This window comes from Botryllus schlosseri, chromosome 13 (assembly GCF_051294905.1).
Source record: "Botryllus schlosseri isolate E-star chromosome 13, Bs_hap1, whole genome shotgun sequence".
NCBI classification, from domain to species: domain Eukaryota; kingdom Metazoa; phylum Chordata; class Ascidiacea; order Stolidobranchia; family Styelidae; genus Botryllus; species Botryllus schlosseri.
In genome coordinates, this window is record NC_137248.1 from 6,316,876 (window position 1) to 6,336,640 (window position 19,765).

The following is a 19,765-nucleotide window of genomic DNA, read 5'->3' on the forward strand; positions in this document are numbered from 1 at the left end:
TGCGGAAAGTTCAAATATGTACCTTTTATGCTACCATATATTTATATATGCCTGCTCTCCGTCACAGTAAAGATATTTTGACCACGTATATCTCATTATACAATTGAAGAGTATATTGATATTGAAATGAATATACTATTCAATTGTATACTGAAGTTCTGTACCTCCAAGAAGCTCTTCGCATATTTCATTCCATTTTTTGACAACGAAGGGGGTCGATAACGACTTCACAGACATGTCATTTCTACTAACGTGCGTAGCTTTGTACCGTATGTTTCGTTTGTGCGATACGAGCAATTGAGGTTTTACGGCTTCCACATAAGGAACTACAATTTTCATTGATAAATTGGGTTGGCGATTACTGAATGCTTCTATGCTGGAGTTACAATCCATGCTTGTTCTGTTTTGGTAGGAGGTTGTGTAATTTGAAAATGTGACATCGAGCAACTGGAAGTACCAACAAACCTGAGCGGCCTCGATCGACGCCTCCAAATTATGATAAGGAACGACTTCAGCGATAAGATGGATTGTCATGACTTCATTTAAATCCAATGAAGGCACCCTTTACAATTCGAAAACCAAGGCTGCTATGCTAAGGTTAAAATGACTTGGATGCTGTCGTACGTTTACCTAAAGCGTTTGCCTTACGAAATTATCTACGGTTTATATTGCATTACCATCCTCGGTGACAGATGCCGCTCTCTTCCGCAAACGTAGTAATGAAATTTCTGATTATATAGAATGACGGAGTCGAATCAAATTTACATCTAGGACTTCACAGCTACGATACTGCTGGTTTGTCGGAGCAGAAGTGAGAGAACTTGGCGAGATAGTTTCAATGCTGGGGTGTGTGTTATACATCAGACCTGTGATACAGTCAAGTTGAGAGGGTTTATTGATGTCCTTGATTTTTGTTTGACTGGGGAGACAGAAAGTGTGTCAACTTGATTTTGACTTTGATTTTTGTCCAGACAAGAAGCCTTTCAACTTGTATATGTATAGAGTCGTTTATATCTCAGAAGGAAATGGATTCACATATTGTAGAAACCTAGAAATGGAATTGAAATTACATGTAGAGCTATATGTTTGACATGAAATTGAACATGGTCGTTTGAGCTAAGTTGCGTCTATATTTAACGAAATCCGTGGCACATAGTTATTTCGGCACAGTATCGGCGGTATTGGTTCCGTGACACGCCATCATAGCCGTCATTAAACAACCTCTAGACTAGATGTTAGAACCTAGTTATGGTTTTAAAGACAGTCAATTTGTAATCATTGATCGGAACTATACACGGGGGTTGGCATTAGGGTAACGATGCAGGTTATAAAAATTTAGCACAAGTATGCGAAGCAACCACAGGCAGTCTTTTGACTTGTGACTATCACAAACTTACGTAACTGTTGCATTGACTTGATGGCGAAGCTCGTGTAATCATGTCTTCCCTGGAGACTTTTTGATTACATATTTGCAGAAACGCTTTTAAAACAGTAACTCTATCGGTTCTCTTCTTTGATACACACGTGGAAACCTCGTCACTGCGGTTGCTTAGGCGATAATGAGTGGATACAATATCAGTGCGGTGACTATATGCGACGTGACTCCATTCATTGCTACAAGGCCATATAGTTCAACTCATAAATAAACTATACATTGCTTCATACATGAAGGCATTATCTGTAGTAAGTTTTTGCTAGAATGACGATGTGCGTAGAACCAGACAAGTGCTTTCCGAAAGACGGATTCTATTCTAAGTTATGCAACTCTCTTTCGGGTTGTTTCTCGTATTATTTGTCAAAATCATGTGTAACACATACAGAACTTGCGTTGATTTCACGAATCGCATGGAATTTTTGAAACCATCTTTGGCGCGTTTCTAGCCGTTCATAGCACATTACTTCACATCATGTAATTTAGTGTGATCGTTGTCAATACTAATAAATATGATCATATTGATCATTCGTTTGTCGCCATACTTTTAATCCAGTCTCGAACCATAGGGTATAGCGTATACAAATATGGTGTAATGTTTCACTCTAGGAATATGAGATACTCTTTTGATAAATTTGCTTTGGCGATAAACGTCTCGCACATATAAGCTCACTGACGGTAGTAGATTGACCGTATTGAAAACAGTATATTGAACGCATGGAATAGGTATGGTCCAGGGTTTAATCCCTTGTTTTAGATCTTAGATTCTCATCAAATGATAGAGAGTATGTATCAGTAGAATTATGTTGTTATTTGAAACAGAAGGTAAAGTCTGTAGTTGCGCACTATTCAAGGTATATGCGATTAAATCCTCTAACGGAAAAGTGGATAACGACACTCTGCAGTATTCGTTGATCACGCACCGCAATAGACTAAAACAACACAACGCGAAAGTGATGAAATTAAGATTGATGATTATGATCATCACCTTCCAATGTCCATGCCGTTTCGTCTTCTGAAATTCCTGATTAATGGCGTTGTGCATGGATCGTCAGCAATGCCCCTAAAATAGCTCTATAAGAATGTGATCAAATTCGAGTTAGTGTCGATGCGGCCTCTTTAAGTTCAAGAGTATAGACGGATTATCAAACATGTTTTGACAGCCACTATTGACGTTTGCGCTGGCAGTCATCGCAAGTCGGCTCCCAGCGGACTCCGGCAAGGCTGATTTCTCATAATATTTTTATTAATGCTAATAGGAACCTCTTCAAATACGTAAGCTCTGGATAAGTAAGATGAAAGAGAATTAAAGTCAGATGAGATATATATAGTAGTTATTGGAGTACATACTCTTGAAATCACATGTATATAGAATTAATCAATTAGAAGGGCTTCCACAAATTACTGTATGGTAGCATAGGATGTAACGCAAGATAGTGGACGATATAGATCGGCTAAAGCTGGAAAATATGTAGCAGCAGCTAGAATGCAAGAACCGGCGATACGTGCCACGCAACTAAATAAATATTTTCAGGTGAATAGGCTTGGAATGCTCAGGACTCGTACAGGAGACCATCCACGATTGTCTAATTTATTAGAATAGGATTTTCTGATAAGTCCAAAATTTCTTAACCATACGATGAATAGTCGCATAGCATGCTATATCCGCGCTCGAAAACGTGTTCGTGCTGATTTTGTTTGCACTGGCTCCGTCATATTCGTTGCCGTTTTGACTCAATATTGAAATTGTTAGCTCGTTCAGTTTTCACTATAAGTGTGCTGAATTAACGCATCTCATGCCAACAAGAGGTGCATAAATTTACCTGGATCAAAATTAATCTACGCGACACGACTGTTAGTACGGATTGATCTGCGACGAATGACAGCACATTATAAACGACTTTTCGCTACTTCAGCAACAGAGTATCTTCAACATAAGTTGCAGAGTTATTGTGAAGTATATAAGTCGGCCTACTGGCTTACGAGTGTCAAAACTTCTAGTTCAAAACAGCGAGGCATTTAGTATATAGCAGGTGCATTCAAACGGCGAGTCATTCAAAATAGTCAAACTAATCTGAACCCTTACCCAAACCCAAACCCTAACCCAAGCTAGCGCTAACCCGTACTCGCTATTTTGATGTAACACAACCTAATCCTCAAGAAAGCTAATCTTTGACCCCTAACCCTAACCTAAGCTATAACACTAACTCTTTCGGTGTGAATGCTTTGCTACTTTGTCACTTGTTTTTTTTAGGGTGCTACATAAATCACGTGTATGAGATATATGCGCTTCCAAGCGCCACCATCAAATAATATTTCAAGAAAGTAGCTCGCTTATTCATCCTGACAGCTATATTTAGAGAAAGTAGACACATTGAGTGAATGCGTAACCAGCCTGGGTCCATCGCTATTGATTGGTTGTGCTGTGTTATGGCCGTCATTTTAATATCAGAATAGTCAATTACATGCAGGATTCTTAGGTGAGCCGTAGCAGAATTAGAACAAATCGGTAGTTGAGAGCTGATGATAACCAAGTGCAACTTTACTATATTATCACATCGGTTCTTTCAGTCCGTGCATTCGTTTGAGAATCATGAGTTGATAAATAGTTAGACGTGGGCGCTTCACACATTCGATACTAGAACACTTGAAACGTACCGTTAATGAGGTTGTTTTGTTTGACACTTGACTCGGTTTTGATGTCATATATACTGGATTGTCCACTAAGAGAGGCCATTAATGCGTTTCTACGTAGTAGCACTTGACAATACGTAAACTTATATGCATATGCACAATTGTGCAAGACACGGGGCGGGGAAAACTTTATTGTTATGTTGCATTTGATATTATTTTTGTTCGTAGGAATATAAATGCGTTTCTCCATCAGCTCACAATGAATGTTACAATACCGGATCCAAATGTATATAGCTAGGGCATACAGCTAGTTCCGTCATCGCCGACTCTCTCGTAGCCACTTTTCATATTTCTTGCTATAAATTTCAGCAGCATAATTACATTTAATTATGTATCTCCAAATTTTTAAATACATATACAATGGTATATTTCAAGATCGCTTTGATTCTAGGAGTTCTGTTGAGTTGCGAATGAACCTAATCGATATTGTATTGAGAAAATCACAATTCAAATTGCATTAGAAACGTCATTTGAGTAGTCACCAGAGTGCTTTCTATAGTCGTTCCGAGCCAAAATTGAACAATAGAGACTTTTTCGGGAAGGACAGAGTGCATGGTGTTACTTACCGTACATTCAATCAACTGTTGACGTATTTTCATTAAGGTAGCAATGCTTTTGGTTCCATTGTCGATTTGAGATAAAGACCAGCAAATAGGCAGGCATATGTAATGGGTACTCGAAAATCTTGTACTTGCAATGGATGAAGGTTTGGTCAGGGATAGCTCTACACAACAATTTCGAATGGGTCTTACGGCGAAGATAATCCCAGATGCTATGGGACATTGGAAATGTGCGGTTGTCAATCGGCATTGTTTGAAAACTGCGAAATGTATTGAAAGATTGAAAATATGTACTTATAACAGGCTAATCCCGTGTTTTATCAAGTTACTGCCATCGGGGATTAATGCGACTATCGGTATAAACGGCACTTGCATTGCGTGGAATCATCAATTGCAGTTTGCAGACATGACCTTAAACCCGCCGGCGTTTACTCGGGTGGAGAGGATGAATGAAGGTAACGGGTGTTAATCCGCGCATTGCCTCATCGATTGTGAAGCTTTACCATGCTTTCGTTTGAATGTGAAAAAACATAGTTACCGTGTGAAATGATGTGGAAGTGTTCGTACAGCTGAAGAGTGACGCATCTTTTCTGCGTTTAGGTTTGTTACATATATTACTATAATTTGGTTTGCTTGACAGCATTCAACTCATAACGATGCCGCTAAAAATGTACCCGCAAGCTGTACCGGTGTACATGTACTTGTACAATGTACATGTACGTACGTACGGCAGGTGATTAAACTCCAAACTATTTACATGCTTTGCAAAATATTCGGCTGTTACTCCTCAATTCCTCATGCAGTAAATGTGAGTCTGCATCATTAATGGAATAAAACCAAAATCATAGAATTTTAGTGCAATATAGACTCCAAAGCATTTTTCGGAACGTGTCATTTGCGATGTATTATATGTGGTGAACAACAACAGTAAGGCTCCCCGCTGCGTTAAAGTAAATACGGAAAATAAAACTATATGATCGATGTTAGAAATCCGATTCATGTGGTGATACACATCGGAATACGAGCGCATTAGTGACAAAGTGTGGCCTCGACGGTTATTCAAACATGTTTTTCAGTACAAAAGATTTAGGAACTTCTGAAACACTGATGTATGTCCTGCTATTGACTGATAAGTAAAAACTAAGGCTGTCGAAAAAGTTTATCTACTGGGTGTGATTCGTGATTTTGAACGTTCGGAAAGTAACACCTGAATGAATTCGAGCTGCGAAAATATTTGTCCAACAAACTACGCCAGAAATTTTGTGTGGATTTAATGAAGCTGCGTCGGCCGGCTGAACGATCCACTCAAAAGGTGTCAGGAAATTCATTGTGACAGAACACTGATCGGTCGATTTCCTCAAGTATCACGCCTTCACAAACGGATAGGCCGCTAGTGTCGATGATAATTCGATAGCCTATTGTAGGATACGTCTGATGTAACAACTATGCCGAGATCAAATATCAAAACATAGTCCAATCCAAAACCAGAATAATCTTCCACATCCTATATCTTTTACGTTCGTGTGACGCATTTCTGTTATTGATCTCAGTTCGAGTGAATAGGATTTAAGGGTTAATACGTAACATACTGTTAAAAAGCTATTGTCTGCATTTTTATTTTATTTTGCGCACACTATTCCCGCCAAATATCATCTACAAGATTTGTTTTTATGGAAGTTATCAATTATTACGGGGTCCATAGTATGGCCTCAAACGGCAATAAATAATTTAAATCTAACAGGTATGTAGCGTAGGACAGATGAGTACAATTCTTATGATATGTCAAGCAAATAGATATTAGGTAATTTGATTCAAATGCTACGGATCATAGAGGACTATGATAAATGTGTGAGAACCGCTTATCTCATAGATTTAGCTATAACCGATGATTCGCAACATCTTCGTATGTAGTACATAGTTCATGTAAAACCTTAATTCGCGCCAACTTGAAGGTATTTTACAAGTAAGCGGTGTCTTTTTACTCCGCGAGCCTTTCATCCAATAATTTGATAGACCGAAATTTTCGGAAGCGTTACATTTCAATTATAGTTGACGGCTTTGTGTGCGCGGATGGGTAACCTGATACATAACCTGCCATATAGACGACATTAACGTGTTGACTTTGCGTGAATAGTCGCAGGCACATTGCGGTATTATAATTATTGGGTGGCATCGAATGAAATGCAGCCAGAATCGAATTATTAGCAACATAGATCATTTTAGAAGCCATGTATTATTATCAACGATCAGTTGGGAATCGCTTCGTCGGAGTCCGCAGTGCTGAGACGAAACTGAATCTGTGCACCGCTTCGGTGCCAAACATTGGTTGAATTACGTCGACAGGGGTTAAATTACTGTTCATCTTGAGAAATTTCCAAGTTCATGGCGGAATTTACCTTTTTAAGTATTACTTTTAAATGTGCATAACGATCGATTTGTTTGCAATTAGATAGATGGAGTTTTTGAAAAACGCGTACTGAGTACGTTTCATAGTTTTCAATGTTATAAAACACATTGACCTATCAATTTATCCGGTCGCAATAGAATCAAATGAATCATAATGATAACGCACATATATTGGCAGCATATTTTCTGCTGGTATATAACCATTTTTCAATTCGCAAGGTTAGTTTACGAAAACAATGATACGTACCAAGAGGACAGTGTCATGTCCTACGCTTTCGGTAATTTCTGGATTGCAGTATCATATTACTTTTGGTATCGGGCATCAAGTTAATTTTTAATTGCATACGCGTTCAGATCGTCAGTATCGAAATAAAATACGTCACTGTGATGGCAAGAAGAATTTTCCGTGCGGACTTCATGTTTCGTCCCACCATGGTTATAAGTACAACTACATATATAAAGTAAACAGCAGTCACTTCATGATATACAGCCAAACTATCTGTATAGCTAAATACGGTTGCAGCTGAGCAGCGCGTTGGTTCGTCACGTCGCCCGAGTGTAACCATGACTACAGCAGAAGCCAATTGGTCTGCAGAGTCACTGGGAATTGTAGCTTTGCCGTAAATCAAACACGATCATATCTCTATCCATAGCCCATTTTGCGGACAAAAGGATATCATATTTAAAGTATGTTTGCTCTTTTTCTCAAATTGATTGTTCCTGTAAATGTAATGTCAACGACTCCAAAAAACTACTTCCAGAACAAAGTGGTGAGCGCGACATGGCCATAAATCGAAAAGCGAGGATATTTTATTTTTGAAAGGACTTGATGTATAGCGAAAGCAGCTTCAGTTAATAGGGCAACAGAATAGGAGTATGAGAGCATGCTACATAAAGTAGCTGGGCACGGGTATCAGTAGTCTGTGATAACATCTTGATGACAAAAGATGGCGTGTGCCAGACATCCCAGCAGTAAATTGTTCGCTTTGAATTACCGCGCTTTGCGCGAGAAAGATCCGGTCTTTGCAAGACGTTTCTGCAGATTCATTTGACAGATCACAATAAAAATAGCAACCTCCTATCATTCCTAATATAGTATAAAATATCATGTTGGCGAGAGATTGAAGTGGCAGGATTGTTTAAAAACGATTTTCTATGCACGGAGCAGGAAAATTCTAATGTTTGACTATGCAGAAATGCCACGTTTTGAAGTGATAATGTCTATGGCCGGGTTGTCCAGGATGCAAGACAGTGAACGCTAAGGAGAAGCTTGAAGAGGAGAGGCCGCAATGGGAAAAGCAAATATATAATCAAAATGACGTCACTGTCTTAATCATTGTACTGATTTTTATTACGTTCTTCGCGTACTTCTTGGCGACCTCTGCTTATTTGACACTCAAAGTATGATTTTCTGCTATAGCAAAAGTAATGTTTGCAAATTACAAACATCAAAACTGCACTACAATAATGTATTGGCTTGTGTTGCTCCAAATTTGGAAGAAGTGCTGCTCAAAGAAGTCATTGTTCGTACGTGAGTCGGAGTACAACCAATGACGAAAATATCTGATCAAATACAAGTCGAGTAGTGATTTTCAAGGCACCAAAAAATAATTCGAGTTAAAGTATAAAACCGACATTTTAAGAACTACTCAAGTAGTAAGAAGCTGCGGTGGGATATTTGAAATTAGCATCTGACCAGAAAATACAGGACTCGCATCTCCAAGCTATCATGGTCATTTCACTCAAGAAAGTGACGAATGTCTAGTGTCTGTCTACTCATATACTATACTTTCTAGTTGGCAGAAGCTAAAACGCAAATACTAAGTATAGTTTAGCGTCAAACACAGTTGAAGTAGAAGTCAAAGTAGTAACTATAAAATCATAACCAGCATTTCAGTAAGTAGCAGAAGTTAACAAAAATCAATTGAGTACTTCAAAAAGTAGTCGTACTTGGTTACTGACCACTTCTCCATTATTTAGACAAGATCGGATTTGATTTCAGTGGCCGACAGGCCTAGGCGTCCATATTTATTTTCGCGTTTCGTACCTGAGCAAATATTTTTAGAATTAGGTGTGCTATCAAACATGAAACCTATTTTCTGTGCAAAATCCATTAGGCGGGGAAACTGCTCTTCGCTTAATAGCATCCAGTAATAATACACTATCTTCAAGGTTTACGACAAATCAAGATATAATAATACTAATAGCATCCAAAACCTTCTGTACGCCGTTTCCGTTTTACAACTCAAATGCGCTGCACAGCAGGGCTTCATTGGATTTGCTCTCGGGCCCGCAACACTTACATCTTAATGCTTGCGGGAAAGTTATCATCACTGGCAGAATGAACCAGATGAGCAATTGGGCATGGGCTTACCTTTACCATCGTTCACGACGCCGTACGGCGGGGCTCGTTTACACCACTACGTACTTGGTGTCGGAACCTTTTCGACATTCCGTCTCAATCTTGCTAGAATTCACCGACACGCGGACGGCCGCGCCATTTAATATTTAGCATGTAGTTCAGTTCACGGACTGCTCGTTGTTTGGGGCCCATGGGAATACAACCACGTCTTTCCTGGTGCGTTTCTTTTGTCAGGAAGGTGTGATCGTTAACGCGCAATTTGGACGCATGTAGGAAAAATGGGTTTCCCGCTAAGTGGTGACAAACGCTTCTGCGTTAAATATGTACTCCATGTTCGGCCACAGAAACTATTTGTGAAAGCATTTCCTCTGTTTGTAACTTCAGCGATTGAAGAGCTGGCTCGGATAGACCGCAGAGCGGCTTGACAACTGCAAGGCAGTATTCGTGGGCCTCAGAAAATCGACTTGCGAAAAGCATGTGGGGTTTGGACCTCCTTGATCTATGATATACAGTATATATATGTATTGTAGCCACCAGTTGGAAAAGAACAAAAATGTCAAATTTATACTATCATCAACATACAGCCCATGCGCCCCTTCATGTTTGAACAGTTTATGAAGTGGTGATATCTCGGTAATCGCGAATCGGTGCGTGGTTAAATCGAAGGGCTGGACTGATGTGAAGTACATTTATAAAATCTAGAAATCGGTTACAAGTTGTTTGTGAACACGATGAAACGCTGGCTCGTCTAGACCGCCGACAACGTTTCTGTGTATTCAATTCCCACAAATACAATGCTGTTAATGAATCTTACCGCAATAACGATTTGAATATGATTATGATTATACTATCCTCATATGAATTGGTTTTCGGGAAACTCGTTTAGTTGAGTTCAACTTTCAATGTGTACGATGCGCTGTTGCATCAGCAAAGATAGTAAATCGATTCAGCTACTTCGCACGGCGTTGGTCTCGGGTAAAATGGCTGATCTCGTGGCTAGGTAGAGCGGAAATTAAGTAAAGAAATTCCGTGCAACACGGATGTTGATGGTACGCGCATGCCGATGCCGAGCTACAGTTCAAAATGTCCGTAATTTCATTTACATAGATCGCAGTCATAGGATGGTGACCGTACCCCAAGACTTACAAACTTTGCGTGACTCTTTCGCCATAAAGGTCCGTATAGGAAGATATCGCTGTGTGAACTTCTAGGTGGCGACAAATTCTGTAATCTAATTTTGGTTGTTTCCTTTTACACCCGTTATTTTTCTGTTCGCGACGAATTTCCTGTTTCATGTTGCTGTTGAAACTTGTGGTATTGATATTTGAATTTATTCTTGTTCGTGACGGATTGGTACGGAACCATGTCACCATGATGCGACCAAAAAGTTGCGTCATGCGTCACGGTTCGATATATTGTGAACCCCAATATGATTTTTCTTCTGATAGTTCTTTACGTAAACAAGTGATAAAAACCGATATCGTTCAATTGTGGCGATTTTCATTGGATTAGGCTACTCTCAATACGAAATTAACTGAGCTGCGTTGCGGCGTAAATAATTTGGGATTGGAAAGGTGCCTGCACGAAATTGTTTCTTAGTATTTATTGCAGTTAGGCTTCCTTCGAAATGAGAAATTGCCGGCTCGATAAACGTCATTATAAATGATTAATCCCAAGAGAGAAATTTAGTAATTAACATATTGTCGGTAACAGGATTTCTGCCAACTTCAGCAGATTATTTCTAAAATAATCAACTCTAGCAATGACTGCATCATAGTTTGGATTTACTTGTCTTGAATAATGAAGAAGATTCCGAAGCAAGTTTGTCATCACTTTATCAGAACTAAGGTCGGAAATCCTAGTCTTAGTGTCTTCAGCAACGATCTAAATCGACATTTAATGAGGGAAAGTGAGCACCTTCGTCTATCACGGATGTAATCGCTATAAAACAGCCTTAGAAGGATAGTCAAATCCAGCTTGCGATGACGCACGAACTTGACAGAGATATGTAACCGATAGCGGACATCCTGTAGCGCATTCATTGCAGGATTGTTGTAATTAGGTTACGGAATCAATACTATCCGAAAAAATGTCAGTTTGCATGCCACCATTGCGGTTTTTAGTGTCAAAAAGTTGCACCGATCACTGCCAGCCGCATTTGACGACTTTCGGAAGAATTACGGAGGGACTGTGGAGCAGATGAGACGGACCACTCAATTCGTTCACTTAATATACGTGCATTCCATAAACGTTAGATTGGCATCACAACAATTGTTATGTATCTGTATATATATTCCTTGCAAGTCATTTTATTTTGTAATACATAAGGATTGTACGCTATAAGAGGGACCTAGTACATGAGCAGATTTTAGTGAAATTTTAGTGGAGGTGAATAATGTTGTAATACGTTGTTGTGGAAGTGAGCAATTCAAAATAGTATAGGAAAAAAGCCTGGATTTGCGGTTGATGGGTGAAAAAGAAGATACCAACCGGGTATAGTGTCATTAAATACTATGATTTCGTGGTGTTTCATCTCATGCTGCCGTAACGTGTGACAAAGTACAGTATGTGGTATTACGAATATAGAGCTCACAGTTACGGATTTAATTTAGTGTGGTCGAATCAAGTCGATTGGTTCTTTATTTCGCGAAATTATTGGTGAAAGTGAAATTATTGTTTTACTATTGCCAATTAGTGCCTCAGTCACGATTGAGAGAGAGATGAAAAATTATGACTGGAATTTCTTTAGAAAAAATATGCAGCATTTGCAGTTGTGAACTTAACGCTTTTAATATTTCAACCATGTATTACCGGTAATGGGATCGCATATTCCGTTGTCATTTATCAAATATTAAAAACTCGTATCCAATAAGGCTTTAAACATATATGTAAGCGCCTAACGACAGGCGCACACTTAGTTTTGTATGTGTGCTTTTGCTAAGGGGGGATTAAAATAACAATACATACTCCTAGGGATCAAGGCACCTGGATCCTATGATTATTTTAAACTCTGTAATTATACTTTAACACAGCACCACGAGTCACGTGATGTGAGTATATGGCACGTATTTTCACATAATTTGGTAATTGTGGATGTATTCCGGTGTGACACTCATATCTTATACATTTCAGAGCTGCCAGTTATGTATTTACGTCTAATTTCAATTGAACTGCGTAAAACGTACGAAATCCCAATATGAGGAGATATTTTTACGGAAGACTCCGCTATTCAGAGAATATGGTCGGGAAGTTATTCATCCTAGCGACACTGTGCGTCTTCGGGAGGGGACAGTTGAACGAAACCACTGCAGTATTCACCCACACATCTGACACTTGGCACGTCACAGACGCGACTTTGGTGAATAACGGGAACTCCTGCCAAGGCTGGTGGGAGAAAGAAGGACGAAGCAGCCTTGAAGACATCCCGGTCGCGCAATATACAATCGCAATACTTCAGAGCATAGTCGTGCTCATCACCATAGCCGGAAATCTATTAGTTATCATCGCCGTGTCGACATTTCACGAATTGCAGACAATCACAAACATGTTCGTCGCCAGTTTGGCGTGCGCGGATCTTATTATGGGCGCTTTCGTCATGCCGATCGGTATCCCTTACGTCACGAACGGCCGATGGGGGCTAGGTTCATTGTTTTGTGACATCTGGATATCAATCGATGTTCTCGTTGTGACCGCCAGCATTGAGACTCTATGCGCTATAGCGCTCGATCGCTACCTCGCTATAACGAAGCCGTTCACGTACACCAAAACTGTGACTCGTTCCAGAGCGAGATTTTTGATTGCTTTCATCTGGATCACGGCGGCGAGTATCGCTTTCATTCCCGTGCAGTTGGGGTGGTGGAAAGTGGACTCGTTCGAGGCTGAGTGCTGCTATGAAACCGCAGAGTGCTGTGAATTCATGACCAACAAAACATACGCAATCGTATCTTCAGCAGTTTCGTTTTACATACCGACAGCATTAATGATATTCAGCTACGCAATTGTATTCAAAGGTAAACAGCAGGTTAAGTTTCACATAAGCTTGAGAAGCTACTCTAAGTTTGGGGGTTGTCCGGTGTCGCTTGGATTTGTTGGCCTTTAAAAGGCGTGAGGCAAATATATTGGCGACTTCGGCGTACCATAGATTTCAAAAGCATCTGACGTGTGTCGCGTATAGGCTTACTTTGAATGATCCACAATTTATATATTATTTTTCAGGTTTTTAATTTCATGGCTTTAGACTCCAGCCTTGTCAAATATACCCGTAAATTGTTTATTTTCTACATGTTTTAGAAGCGATCCGGTTGGCTTCTCAGATTGACGGCCAGTCAGGGATGATTCGTAGAGCCTCAATGCCGGGTACGAACAGACCGCTGTGGAGTAAAGAGCAGAGAAGAACCGTATTTACATTTGGTTACATCATGGGCATATTCACGATATGCTGGCTGCCGTTTTTCATTATTAACCCGGCTCAGGTGATGATAATTTTTCATCGAGTTATCATTCAGCATCAACTTTTCTAGCACATAATTATTTGAATAGTCGGCTCCGATAAATCTTTTGCAGATGACGCATGTTAGACCAATTTTCAAGCCCAGTTGGCATATTGATTTATTAGTTCTATTCGAATTTAATGATGTATCAGATCTCTTAGACCGCAGGAAGAAATCTCTCAAAGTAGATTAGGACTTGTATGTCGTGTCATAGAGCAGTTGTCGCTAACACATCGGGATGTGTTCGCTGGCTCACATAGTGATTTGGTGTTATTGATTTCATTTGGTCGCTCTTCTGTGTGCCGAAGTGCCGAATGAAACAGTAAATAAGGGGGATGTGTCCTTGGCCAAGCCGATGTAAGATTTGAACAGTTGTACGTCATAATGAACCAGTGACGTCGCTTTATTATTTACACGACCAATTCCAGACTTCCATATGGTCCACAACAATCCGCTTTTCGTTTGATGGTAATCCACGACTATGCTGTATTGCAATGCCTATACGTCAGAAAGGCATGTAAATTCATTAAATGAGTGTAGGGATTCATTGAATGTAATTAGAACTGGGATTGAAAGTTGACACGTATATTTTTACTGTTATGTACCGCCCTGACCGTGGTACCACTCATCCGTCATACTTCACGCCGACTATTTCGGAATTGTCTTTGAAGTCCCCTCGCGTGATTGAGACACACATAAAAGGAAGTAGCGATCGAATTGCCAGCATGAAGAAATATAATACCATGGCAATGTGGATGTGTATTCAATGCTATTGCGAACTTGTACACTATAGATAATACATTTTCTATTATTATTCTCACTAAACCCGCGGAATTGTATGTGGCTGTTCAGGTGCATGGGATTTTCGGTAGCCGGCAATCATTCGGTATCGTTATCTTGAGATGGGGCATTTGCGATCGACTCTTTTTGTCCACCTAGTGGTTACAATGATCGCAAAATAATATGACTATCACCCGCGAAAAACGTTGCTGACTTTCTAAGATGGCGTTGTGAATCGAACGCCACTTGTACTAATACTTATCAATCATCCAATAACAAAGATATAACGAGGTTTCTTTTCAAAGGCTATAAGTCCGGGAATCATACCTTCCGGTGTTTTCACATCACTGAACTGGCTCGGATACGCAAACAGCTTTTTCAATCCATTCATATACTCACACAACGCGCAGTTCAGGCAAGCTTTCTTACGACTGCTAACTTGCTTGCCTTGTTCTGAAGGTGGGTATGGATGTTTCAATTGCTAATAACACTGTAACGTCATCAACGGGGATTTGCCATGATGAACTAGCTTATGTGGCGAATTACCCGATGGCCTGATGTAATCAAGGTACGGCTTTCGCTTTTTGTATCGCACCGGATTAGAGATTATTAGGTAAACGGATGCTCAGCACGCCCCACTAATATCGCCGCTTCAAATCCTACTATGCTGCACGAGTAGGAATCCTACAGGTTTATACAAGAAGACATCTGGATCCTATAGCGTTCACCCCTCTGTTCCCATAATATTCCAGTTGATCGGACATAATAGAATCCGGCGCATGTATAATTCGCTGTATGTTGCAGTTTACCTATGCAGCTACTATTCCTAACACCTACAGAAAGCTCTTCTATAGGCGTGTGTATTTTTAATTAATGCGAAAGCACTCTTTATTTCATGTAACAGTGTAACTGATGAACGGACTTGCTGTCCCTTAAGTATCAGGTAAAACCTATCTATAGAATTCTGACCTTGACAAATATTTGAATGGCATTTTGAAAATTATATGTATCATTCAGGACGATGTTGGCGTGATATTATGAATAAAAATGTTAGACCTTCATTACTAGTCATTTAAATTTGATCTCACACTCCATATAGCGCAACAACGAAACACCATACATAAGTTAAAACCGGCACTCACACTCCGTCCCGCGATGACAAACAATGTTTTTCCAGGGTTCCAGAGAACAAAGAGAGCATCCCTATCCGACTCGTTTCCGCGATATCGCACCGGCTCCAGGGGCAGTACTATCCATTCTGCGTTTTCCTCGTTTTTTCTGTCAGGGGGCACCTCGAGAAAACGAAGCACCTCCAAGAGCACAATCTCCACAAACCTGCAACGGAATTCCACCACTTCAGGACGTTCGCCCAACCGATCCCCGTTACGAAACACAAGATTTCATATCGGTTCGGACGACCGTGATTATATATTAGTACAGACTACAGACAATAACAACGATTCTGATAACGATGTATTCAAGAAGGACTCTAATCGCGATACGCCAGTCGATAGCTCACCGCGAAGTGCCGGCTTTCTTGACAACAGTTTTTATCCAATAATGCGAAATTCTAATACTAGTATTAATGCTACACGGCAGAAATCCCAGGATGCAGCAAACCTGATCCATAACGGTAGCAATAATCTCAATGCTAACAATTCTCCTACTGTACTGTGCGGATCGCATAGCAACTCCCAGAATGAAAAGAGCGACAATTCTCTACCCAAAGATATGATTCTTAGCAACGGTAATCTTAAGACGAATGGGCGCCATCAAATCTGCACAAGACGATCAAAAAGCCTGTTCGTGACCGTACCCGAAGGGGTCTATATGAGGAATTGCATCTCGTCATCGGGAAAAGATTCAAATTCGTCCGCGACGGATTTAAATCTGCTCTCGGCAGTCGATGATGATACCGGTACCCACTTAACCGAAACTGAGCCAATTTTATCGACAGTATTAGTAGAAACGACTGCTCGGGAAATTTCTAAAACCCCACCGAAATGATCATGAACGATTTGATAATTGTGAACCCAAGACACGGGATGGCATTTTAAACGTGGAAACGTAAATGCTTCTTGGGTCATGCGCTGGGGTTTCAACGCCTATCAGGTCGGAGGGCATGCTGTCTTGTCAATCTTGAAGGGAAGTTTCGAGAAATTAGAATGTACGCGCGTTTCAGTTTTTAAATTTTAAATTAATCAGTGTGAATATCGATTGCGACGAAACCCATGAAAACTAACAGAAAGATCATACTATATACCATTGTACGAATACGGCCAACAGGGGCTGTTCGTAAAGTTTGGATCTGGAATGTTTTCACTAATCAAAATTCTGAAAATGGAGATGTTTTTTTCAACCATCTTCAGCAGCACCGCAACTATAACTCTACATTTCATGCTCAGTAAGACAATATATGACCGCTTTACCTCGTATATATCTGGGCCTCTCACGCGAAAAACTCCAAACCATATTTGCAAAAGTGACATATAGCGGGTCACGGCTATTGCAGTATATGGGAACTAGAGTTACCAATCCTGAGACGTGAATTGAATCGTGAACAAGGAACTCATAGCACTGTAAAACAATGACTCTCATGTAACAATCGGGTGCAAGCTCATACTGAAGTGCGCGTGTATGATTCCCGACGCTGAATTAGGCTATTTCGGCATCAATTCGTTCATGGAGCAATTTCAAATTACGTATACTCTTGATTCATGTGGTCAAAGGCTGTAGTGTTATGTTCAATTAGCGCTAATGGGATTCATCTATTGATCATATCATATTATAATATATATCTTATATATCTATATCTATTACTTACGAGCTACAGTATTTTCAATGAAAACAGAACGTATTTTGCAATCTTTCTGGTACTTGATTCTGAGGGAAGGTATGCAATAATTCCTTTGCAGAAGATGTGCATTTTAAGTTTCATCTCATTGGTTTTCCGCAGTAGAGTGGGGCAACACGCCTACCCTAAGCTGGAAACGTCATAATATCCACCAAACTAGTCGAAACGGATTGAATTTCGGAATTTGCCATCAAGATATCGTCCCCACTGTACCACGATCGTCTGGAAAGTCCAAGTATCAGATATCATATGAATAATTATCATTCATCCATGTCCATCAATTTGACGTTTTGCTACAAGGGTGGGGAAAAACGCCTCCTCCATCGGCCTTTCACCCCGTTTTACCCTACTAAATATCGCATGCCACTCAGTAACCGATAAATATTTAATCCATATGCAGGCCTAGGGCTCTTCAAAAATGACTTTTTTTTCTCAAATCGTACTGGCTACTTGATAAAATTGTTAGGACACACAATTCAAGCCTACACACCAAATTTGATTCATTTCCAACCAGTAGCCGCATTGCTACAGGAGAAGAAAGTTTCTATTTATTATATAAAAATAAATAGCAAATAATTTGAAAATTTTCTGTTCACCCCATGAAAGTGTTAGGTTGTGTATAGAAACGATGTTCACCAAATTTGGTTCAATTCCAACCAGTGGAAGCGGAGTTATGGCCGTCGAAAAATTCTGATTATGAATAAAATAGTATTTACGGTGACCAATTCTTTAATTATTTAATATAGTGGTGCCCACCGTAAATACTATTTTATTCAAATCCAAAATTTTCGACGGCAATATCTCCGCTTCCACTCGTTGGAATTGAACCAAATTTGGTGAACATCGTTTCTATGCACAACCTAACACTTTCATGGGGCGAACAGAAAATTTCAAATTTTTTTCCTTTTATTTTTATATAATAAATAGAAACTATCTTCTCCTATAGCAATGCGGCTACTGGTTGGAAATGAACCAAATTTGGTGTGTAGGCTTAAATTAGGTAATCTAACAAATTTATCAAGTAGCCAGTACGATTTGAGAAAAAAAGTCATTTTTGAAGAGCCCTACTATATATGCTTCTCCGCCTCATCATATGGCGTACCGGATCTTTTGAAAACAAATTTCATCCAGACATATCAACTGATTATGATGCAGGGCATGGTATGGTATCGAATGGGAATTTTCCATACTCCATACCCGCCCGATCGTTCCATAACATACTTGACAATTTTCCATACCGTAGCAACATTCTTCCATGCCATATTTGATACTTTTCCATACTTTCGAAACTTGCACAAACTTTCAAGTGATATTCTATTTTTGATGTGTGGAAATGTTCCGGCGTTTATATTCTAATTATTTTAGATGAAATTCTTCATTTAAAAAGCCCTGATATCCCCAGTTACTTTATATCATTTGTCGTCAGCGATGTAGGTTGCCTAATCATCGAACACGGAACCTATAATATATACAATACACAAGGGGTAATTTGGAAATCACAACATAATCTCACGACATCTGAATCTAGTGTGGTAACGCACTGCTAGCCGTAACATCATCTATACAAAATTACATAAAACAAAGGTATTATCAAATTATAAGATAGCTTCCCAACCTTTTTTCTTCAGTCAACACAACGTACTTGAAATCGATATTTAAATCCTTTGAACTTGCTCCTCCAATAAAATTTGGTAACACTTAGTTTTGTAAAAACTTGCTATTGGTGAAAGTTAAGACCCCCGGAATTGAACAGCACACAATAAAATTAATGAGCAGTGATCTGGTAACCGCAAACGCAATGTTGCGCATCCGTATAATGTATATGTAAGGTAAGCCGACAAAAAAATGGGCAGGGTTTGAAATTTTTCCAAATTTACCCAGGTAGTATCAATTTACATGTGTAAATGCCGAATATAATGCATGGGTCGTATAAACTTCCTGGTGTTGGCGAACTTATGCGTATGGTAGATATAAGCCCCCATTTCAGTTACACTTTCGCACGCTACTATAACTCGAACAGAAAGAAATATGTCATTTCATCAGTAGCGAGTCCGGCTATGCTATCAATTAGCGATTCCACGATCTCACGTGAATACATATTCATGTACATGTAAACTCTTATTATAACGAATCAGGTGATTTCAATCACACCATTTCGGATCCGAATGAATAACAACCTATATGAGG

General features: G+C 39.6%; 1 protein-coding gene across 1 annotated transcript; it reads left to right on the top strand.

The window, feature by feature from the left end:
- Positions 1-11,818: 11,818 nt before the first annotated feature.
- Positions 11,819-17,589, top strand: LOC145453550 (uncharacterized). The gene is made up of 4 exons (XM_080331517.1): positions 11,819-13,464; positions 13,745-13,926; positions 15,030-15,183; positions 15,902-17,589. Exons 1-4 carry the CDS (start codon positions 12,651-12,653, stop codon positions 16,729-16,731), a joined length of 1,980 nt encoding a protein of 659 aa, XP_080187643.1. The 5' UTR covers positions 11,819-12,650; the 3' UTR covers positions 16,732-17,589.
- Positions 17,590-19,765: the final 2,176 nt, after the last annotated feature.

What these genes read in the sequence shown, in the direction of transcription:
- LOC145453550 (XM_080331517.1), top strand. Translation starts at nt 12,651, where the DNA reads ATGAGGAGATATTTTTACGGAAGACTCCGCTATTCAGAGAATATGGTC. An exon ending in CTACGCAATTGTATTCAAAG is followed by an intron (nt 13,465 to 13,744) that starts GTAAACAGCAGG and finishes TACATGTTTTAG; the next exon opens with AAGCGATCCGGTTGGCTTCT. An exon ending in TTGCTTGCCTTGTTCTGAAG is followed by an intron (nt 15,184 to 15,901) that starts GTGGGTATGGAT and finishes ATGTTTTTCCAG; the next exon opens with GGTTCCAGAGAACAAAGAGA.